This window comes from Chenopodium quinoa, unplaced genomic scaffold (assembly GCF_001683475.1).
Source record: "Chenopodium quinoa cultivar QQ74 unplaced genomic scaffold, ASM168347v1, whole genome shotgun sequence".
Classification (NCBI taxonomy): Eukaryota; Viridiplantae; Streptophyta; class Magnoliopsida; order Caryophyllales; family Amaranthaceae; genus Chenopodium; species Chenopodium quinoa.
Window position 1 is genome coordinate 510374 of NW_018745533.1, and position 8839 is coordinate 519212.

Here is an 8839-nt window from a genome sequence, read left to right on the forward strand (position 1 = left end):
TATTCAGGGCAGTGGTTTGGGGTTATCTGCCAATGTTTGTAGCTAAATGAGTTGCCCCATAACACAATGTAGTTTACAAAATACCCACGATCCTTGTTAGCAAGTTCAAGGATTTAGTCCAATACAGTTATACAGGATAATATAAATTTCGACTTTATTTACCAAATTCAATCAATTTTGAGAAGGCATTCTTATATCAATCATCTAGTATAATTTCATAGCTTTGCAGAAGAACATCAAGCAATGAGCTTATGGAGTAACAAGACCAAACAGAAGAGAATCAATACTACCCTCAGATCCCAAAGTTTTTTTTTAAAAAAAAAAAAAAGATCCAACACAAAAGTTAAAAGGTACAAAAATACCAATAAGGCTATAACCAAAACAAAATGACAATAAATGCAACATATTCCAAGAATTTTGGTTTACTGAAATCAAAATATGTCAAAATACTTACGGTCAATCTCATAGAAACTACAAAACTTTTCAATAGCACATAACAAAGACATTGCAGAAACACCACTGGCGACTCAAACAAGTCATCATATTGTATGAATTCTGGTAACTCAGTAACATACCAGCCCAAAAAAAAGAGAAAAAGAGTCTGTAAACTAGCCTAGTGAAGCTTATGCAACGGCAACAGGTACTGGACCACTGGAATCTACAAGATCAACTTCTGGTGCCAAAACTGGAACCCTAGCGTAGACCTCATCTTCCTTTGGTGGGAGGATAACAACAACATCAGGGATTGGCTTTTGAGGTCCAGTCTTTCCCTTGGGGTCCCAGTCAAGCATAATCTTGACCTTAATTCCGAGCACTCCCTGTATTAGCACAATATAAACCAAATTAGACACCAACAAAGAACCAAATATGGAAGATAATCCAACACACAATTTATATCTTGCCCACTAAAGATTACCTGTCTAAGGAGCACGTGTCGGATAGCTGAGTCAATGTACTCAACAACTGGTTGACCTGAGGAAATCATATATCCATCCTTGAACTTCATGGACTTAGCACGCTGTGCCCTCAATTTACCACTAACAATGACCTGTTCAAACAGCATAAGTTAAATTACAAGAAACAGTCAATTGCAAACTATATAGGGTAAAAGGTATAATTAGGAGATTATCAACAAACCTCACAACCCTTGGCACCACTTTCCATGACAAACCTCAAAACACCATAACAGGCCCTGAAAGAAATAAGCATACACCACCAGAAATATTAGAATGAGGAAAAAACAGAGTAACCAGAAATTGTTGCATATTAACTGAGAATTACTCATACGGTGAGGTTTTGTTTCATGGAGGGCATAGTGACAGCAAATTTGTTTAACAGATAATAACAACCAAACACAACACCACCACTTCCAAAGAATAAATAAATCAAAAAGAAAAAAAAAACCAAGGAAATAATAACCATATCTTGTATTCTTGTGCCCTCACTAACAGTGCTACATGAAAACTAACATATCTCAGTAGGAGAATGAAAGAGAGGAAATTCAATATAGTCAACTTCCGACACAAGATTGGTACAGAAAGACCAATTAGCTTTGTAGATGACATTAGATGAAAACGTCGTCGTCTACACATTCAAACAATTTCAAACATGAAAGTTAACATATTTTATATGCACATGGCCCTGTACAGAAACAAGATAAACAAGCAATAACAACAATAGTCTATCACAAAATTGAAATATGAATACTGAGCCAAAACATCGTTCTTCTAAGATACTTTCTATTGATTCCCGTCCTTTATTTTTCCTTCCTTTAGTGGAGGGTATAAACACTAATTATACTAAATGATCTCTATACAGACATTAGAAATCCATCTATCTCAACAACAAATCAATAAAATAAAACAAAAAATAGCTCACAATGGTGGAATAAATGATTATTCATACAACATTTAAGTATAAAACCAGGGTGATTAAGGGCTTTATAGATGTGCCCTCTAGCAGGTTTTACGTGAATAATCAAATTATATCACGAGGATAATAGCATTGAGGATGGATATAATCTAGTCACCTTCCGACACAGAATAGGTACAGAAGGACCAATCTGCTTTATGGATGACAGCATTTGACTTTTACGATATTATATTTAATGTCTCTATACAGATTACAGACATTAGAAATCCATCTATCTCAACAACAAATCAATAAAATAAAACAAAAAATAACTCACAAAGGTGGAATAAATAATTATTCATACAACATTTAAGTATAAAACCAGGGTGATTAAGGGCTTTATAGATGTGCCCTCTAGCAAGTTTTACGTGAATAATCAAATTATCTCACGAGAATAATAGCATTGAGGATGGATTTAATCTAGTCACCTTCCGACACAGAATAGATACAGAAGGACCAAACTGCTTTATGGATGACAGCATTTGCCGTTTACGATATTATATTTGGACAAACGAACCACAAGAACAAATACAGTATAACCAATGCAAATATCACACAAAGTATCTTACCATCCGATGAATCAGTTCATGTATAGAATTAATGTCAGATAAACATCTAAAAAATGCACATTGCAAACAAATGCAGACAACCCGGGCAAATTTATTACGTAATTCTGACAATAACAGTCATAAATACATATTTCTAGCAAAATGCTAATCAACCCAGTAACAAATAAATTCAATACATTACTTCAATACAACAATTTGAAGTCAGGAAAAATTAAGACGGAACAAATTCCATTTCATGAGTACATATTGAATGATCTCAGTATACATCAAATTTTATAATTACTCATTTCGCAAATCAACAATCAACCAATACATTATTAATCAACACGACAACAAACACTAAAGTTCAAAGCTTTGTAATTTAGACGATAAATTTAACGAATCAAAACTAAAATCCAATGAAAAAAGAAAAGGTTTAACAATGTATATACCTTCTAACAGCAAGACCTCCAAGAAGCTTGTAACGAAGAGACTCGCACTGAGCAATAGCGCAAAGACCCCTGTTGTTAACCTTCTCAGCATACAATTCAACAGTGTTTTCTGGAAACTTAAACCTCTTCTGCACAATCGAGGTCAGCTCCCTAATCCTTCTTCCCTTCTCACCTAATCCAATCCAAACAATCACAAACCCAAAATCAAAATCGGAAAAAACCCAGAAAAATTGAACCAAATCAAATCAAAGACAGAATAAAAGGGGGGAAATTACCGAGAACATTTTGGGTACGAGTAGCCCTAATGATGATCTCAGTTCGCATAGGAGTAACCCTAACTTCAACACCAGAGTAACCATCTTCAGCAAGCTCACGAGTGAAAACTTCGTTGAGTTCAGCATAGAAGACACCATCAGCGACGAACTTTCGCTTCTTGCTCATCTGGGTCGCCATGATTGCAGAGATCTCCGAGGAGAGAGAGAGAGAGAGTAAGTGAGAGATAAAGAGGCGGAAATGAAGAGGCTAACCCTAGAAATCTAAAACCCTAATTTTGGATGACAGAGATGAAGTGAGGGGTATTTTATGAGGTTGATGAAGGGATCTTGTGGTTTTGGACTTTCTGAGGTTATGGGTTTGGGTTTGAAGGAGATTGGGCTTTTTTTTTTTTTTTTTTAGGTTTTTATTTATATCTTTTGGGTTGACAATTATTAATGCACTAGATCAGCTCCCGTGCGATGTACGAATATATTAAAAAGAATTTATAATTGTATACGTGCATTTTCAAGTCATATTATCATTCAATATATGTAAAATCTTTGTATTAATCAACACCAAACTACAAAAATTAAAATAGTACTTTGTATAATTAAAAAAAAAAAAAAACATGTCTACAACAAAAGTCAATGGATCAGAATTTGTAATTAGACGAAGTAATCACATATATACAGGGTTAATATTTGTTTTCCTTAAGATTAGCTATATGTAACTTAAAATAAAAGTATTTTAATATTTAGCTTTTCCAAAAAAAAAATTTAAAAAAATATAGAATAAATAAAGAAAATTGGAAGAGGAAAAAAAATTATGCGGGAAAAAATTTAAGGAGAAAGTGACACGTGTACGATTTAAAAACAAAGGATGATGTTAGCGGTTGTTATTTTAGTATTAATTATACTCCTTCTGTCCCTATTTTTTTTGCCTTATATCTAATTTTTGAGTCAATTTTTAATAACTTTGACAGCAAATTCCCATTAATGTATAAGAAATAATATAGTCAAGTGGGATCTTTTTGGATTCGTCGAATTATATATTTTTATTAATATCAAGGTTTTATAATATTTACACTTATAGAACTTGAGATATACACATTTTAACACGTGTCTCGAAGACCGTGAAAAGTCCAATAGAGCAATAAAAAAGGGACAGAAGGAGTAGATTGTATAAAAAAAATGTGACCCATTCACCAATTATACCAATTGGTTGTTGGTATAGTGGTGATTGAGACTGCACTCGATATGAAGAACCCGTGTTCGATTCCCCGCAACAACAATTGGAAGGGGACTAAAATCTAACCACACAGACCGATCCCCGAATTAACCTAAAGGATGAAACAATTTAAACACCAAAAAAATGTGACCCATTATAACTTTTTACAAAATAAAATTAATAAATCAATTTTTGTCCGATCTTATCAAAATAACTAAGAGCTTTCTTCAAACTACTATATCCTCTCCCTCCCCATGCCCAATGACAACACATCTTGAGTTCAATTGAACCATGTTATTTCATGTGTGAGAAAAAGTGTATTCATTTTAGGTCTTAGGGCATGTTCTGATTTAATGAACTGAGCTGAATTGAACTAATTGAAGCTGAACTGAACTGAACTGAATTTAATAGAGCTAAAATGAATAGTTTATGAAAGAATGAAATTGGGAATTGAACTGAAATGAAATTAAGCTAAAGATAACAGGTCCTTATTAGATTTTTCTCAACATTAATTTTTTAAATATCAAATTTTTTATAATTTTTGCTAATATGTAATCAAGAATATTTGCATTAGAAAGTATACATTGGCAAACGTGCATAATGAAATGTGTCATCTAATATGAAACAGATGAAGTATGTTTTTTCACTTTATACTAGTACTATGTGCACGCGATCTCGTGCGATTTTACTTTTTAAAAAAGAAAAAATATAAATAAATCCAAAATTAATACAAAATAAACGATTAAACACATTACACACGAAATTTCAAGAAGAAATTCAATATGTCTAAATACTTTTATGAATAAGGTTAGTAAATATGAAATATAAATTAATTACTTACATTGACAAAAAAAGCACTTTACCAATAACGATGATAAACTTGAAATTAATCAATAGATATTATTAAATTGAATCCTTTTTCCCCAAAAGAAATATAGAATTGAAACTTTTTTCACTAAGCTAGACTTATTCGTTTAATTTATTCTTTTTATCTTATTAAGTTATTTTTTTATATTATTACCATTTTCAAGGTCTATAGATTCTACTTCTTGGCACAGTTACAAAAATGTAGAATCCATAGACCTTTTTGACAAGACAAGAAGGTCTATGGATTCTACTTTTTTGTAACTATGCCAAGTGTTATAGAAGTATTGTAGATAACTTAAAATTTAGCAATCAAACCTACAATCTATCTATAATCTATAATTATAAATAATTAAAATACATAAGAACAACATGGTAGTGTCGTGTATCACCATCAATATCAATCTATATCTATTAACAATTACTAAAACAGAAAATTGCTAACATCATCCTCTTCTCAAATTGTATACGTGTCGCTCTCTCATAAAAAAATTTCCCGCCTAATGCACTTATGATGTCATAAATATTTTTGGTTTTTTTAAAAAAATTGGTTATTTTTTATTTTAATCTTTGAATGTGTCAATAAACAAATAAATATTTCTTTTTTGTTTGGAATAAATAAAATTGATGTCGAGCTAAAACATTTTTAATAACTACGATATTTTTTTAAAGGTTTTACTGTTATTTGTGTGTGTAGACTAAGGATTGTGCAAACAACCTAGCTATGAAGTCATGTATTGTAATAAAATTATGTATGTTGTTATACAAAAATGAACTAATGTGTCGTTAAATGTTACCATTGCTTCGCAGTATTTCCAAGGTGCTTAATTTTTTTTTTTTTTTTTGTTATTACATCGCTCCAATTTATTTAAGTTAGAATTTCGAACTCTTAGATATATAAATTTGTATGTACATGGTTTGATTAGATCAAATTAGCTTTAAAATTTTATATTTTGTTACTTAGTAATTTATGATGTGTTTTTTTATGATCTAATTTATAGGTATGTACGGGTAAATAATAAATAGAAACAATTTATTTCATTCTAATAATTTTTTTAATCCGTGCATCGCACAGGTCTAATCTAGTCTATACTAAAACAGAGGGCACTCAAAGCAAACTTGACACATGTCGCTATCTCATTGAAATTTTTCCCGCTCATTTTCACAATTCTAATAAAGCAATTTTAATAGTATATGTATCTTACATCTTTTTATTTCCTATAAAATCTTATGAATATATTTTTTGGATCAAGAAATAATATTTATCTAAATAAATTTCACCTAACTAAATTTCGATCATATTTGACAACAATATATAATCATATATAATATAATAATAATCTTATTTAAACCAATAATATATACTCCGTATATACTAAAATAATTTGAAGTATGAAGTTGTCAAAATTTATTTGGCCATGATGTAATTATTATAAATAAAAGAATATTACTACATAAAAAAATAGTAAATTTTTGGTGTTACTTCTATTTTCAACAATTTTTTGTGGTCATCTTTATACAACTACGTGTCGTTCTTTTCATCAGATAGATATTTATTATGTATCGAACTACTAAAATCGAGAGTACTCAAGCTACACTTAGATATGTATCACTATGTGATTAAAAATTTTCCGTTAATTTTTTACCCATAAATATATCAACTAATTATATTCTACTTATTTTAGTCAAGGTTATATTACATTTTATTAAAAGATATTATTGATTGTATATTAAATATAGGCCATCCCTATATATGACTAAAAATATAATTAGAATATTAGTCAACTAAAAATTTCTACGCTTAATTTTCCACCCCTTAATATATTAACAAAATCAAAGATTATATATAAATATATAATGAAATAATATAAAATTATAAATATATTTAATACTTTTTATAATTTACAAAATATTTAGGGTGAAATTTGATACATAGAATATGTAAGTAATTCTACTTTGATATGAGTCATAATAAGTGAATCTTTTTTCTTGTTGTCAAAAATAAAAGTGAATCCTTTGACATTTTTGTTCCAATTTTTTTAATATAATGTCTCTAACAAAATAATAAAAGTTGATAATTATCTAATGTAATAGTTCAAAATTAAAGAAAAAAAATATGATAAAAACATCCATAACATATTCATATCTAAATCTCAATTCAATACTAAAAAAATTCAAAGAGAAAATACTTACCTTACAAAGAATTGTATTAGTATTTTCATTATATGCATAATTGAGAAATGAAATACTATGTTATACTAGAACTGGTACAGGATCGAGTACAAACACAAAGCGGGTATGTAATACGACTGCGTAAAAAATAGAGGATACGGGTACAACTAATTTAGTATGGTATAATATATTCTGTAAAAAAAGATTTTATAAATTCTTCAATAGTATTTGATAAAAATTCCTTTATATGATGTACATTTTAAGAACAAAAAAAAAATCATTCAAAAATTCATCAAATTTAAATCAAAGTTTTAACAAAATTATTTTAAAATATAATAATAAAACTATATATCAGTGTATTTAGTACCCATAAAGACACTGGTGTAAATTGCGTGTTCGCTACGGGTACGGGTACGATGATACTAGAGGTACCCATGATAAAAGAAATACTACAAATACATCGATACGAGATCGGGTATGGACACAAAATAGGTATGCAATACAATTGCTTGGAAAAAAAAAGATACGAATATGGCTAATTAAGTATAGTAAAATATACTATTTAAATAAATATTTTATAAAATTCGCATTATTAATTATTTGAAATTTTTTACTTTGTAGAAGTATATAATTCAGAAATTATATTTATAATGAAGACAAAAAAATCATTTAGAAATTTATAAAGGTCATAAAAAATTATATCGATTTTAAAAAAAAATTAACTCAACATTGAACTATATTTACGATATACGATACTGTGATAAAATTGGGTACAATTTATTGTAATGAATAAGAAATTAATGTTAAGTATTTCACTATTATGCACTTAGCTAACCTTAATTGATTTTGTAGATACTTAGAGCTTTTTAAAATGTGCAATTGCACGGGAACTATACTAGTATTATTATTAAAACTCAAATGCAATGAGTTACAATCTGTCACGTGTCAATTCCCCCCTTCCCCCCTAATCAAGTCAAGCCAACAAAACTACCACGTCATCTACTGCCACATCATCAAACCTTTTTTACCTTATTCGCCCTATTATAATAGCAATATTTATTTACCCTATTAAAATAACAATTGATATATTTTTTAAAAAAAAGTCATTGTGATACATGACTACATCATTTCTTTTAAAAAAAAATACTTCACATACGGGAATGTCATGTCCATCATGGTGGAGGAAGGGTCATCGGCTGCCGACGCCGTCAATGTTTTCACTTGACAGTTTGCAACCCCTCAAAAAGAGGTAACCGATCTATGATTTTGAGAAGTATCCTAAGTGATATTTGAGTTTTAATTGTCTTGATTGTGAAATAAAATCATTTAGTTGTCTTGATTGTATAATTGTGGTACCTGGTTTTTAGTGGACAGAAATTTGTCTATAAAGGTTCCACCTAGGTGTCTGAT

General features: G+C 29.6%; 1 protein-coding gene across 1 annotated transcript; it reads right to left on the reverse strand.

Moving 5' to 3' along the window:
• Nucleotides 1-371: 371 nt before the first annotated feature.
• LOC110715713 (40S ribosomal protein S3-3-like) lies at nucleotides 372-3491 on the reverse strand. The gene is made up of 5 exons (XM_021894308.1): nucleotides 3187-3491; nucleotides 2912-3083; nucleotides 1138-1192; nucleotides 917-1048; nucleotides 372-818 (listed from the first exon to the last, which is right to left on the reverse strand). Exons 1-5 carry the CDS (start codon nucleotides 3362-3364, stop codon nucleotides 624-626), a joined length of 732 nt encoding a protein of 243 aa, XP_021750000.1. The 5' UTR covers nucleotides 3365-3491; the 3' UTR covers nucleotides 372-623.
• Nucleotides 3492-8839: the final 5348 nt, after the last annotated feature.

What these genes read in the sequence shown, in the direction of transcription:
- LOC110715713 (XM_021894308.1), bottom strand. Translation starts at nt 3,364, where the DNA reads ATGGCGACCCAGATGAGCAAGAAGCGAAAGTTCGTCGCTGATGGTGTC. An exon ending in TCGTACCCAAAATGTTCTCG is followed by an intron (nt 3,084 to 3,186) that starts GTAATTTCCCCC and finishes GGATTGGATTAG; the next exon opens with GTGAGAAGGGAAGAAGGATT. An exon ending in GACACGTGCTCCTTAGACAG is followed by an intron (nt 819 to 916) that starts GTAATCTTTAGT and finishes GTGCTAATACAG; the next exon opens with GGAGTGCTCGGAATTAAGGT.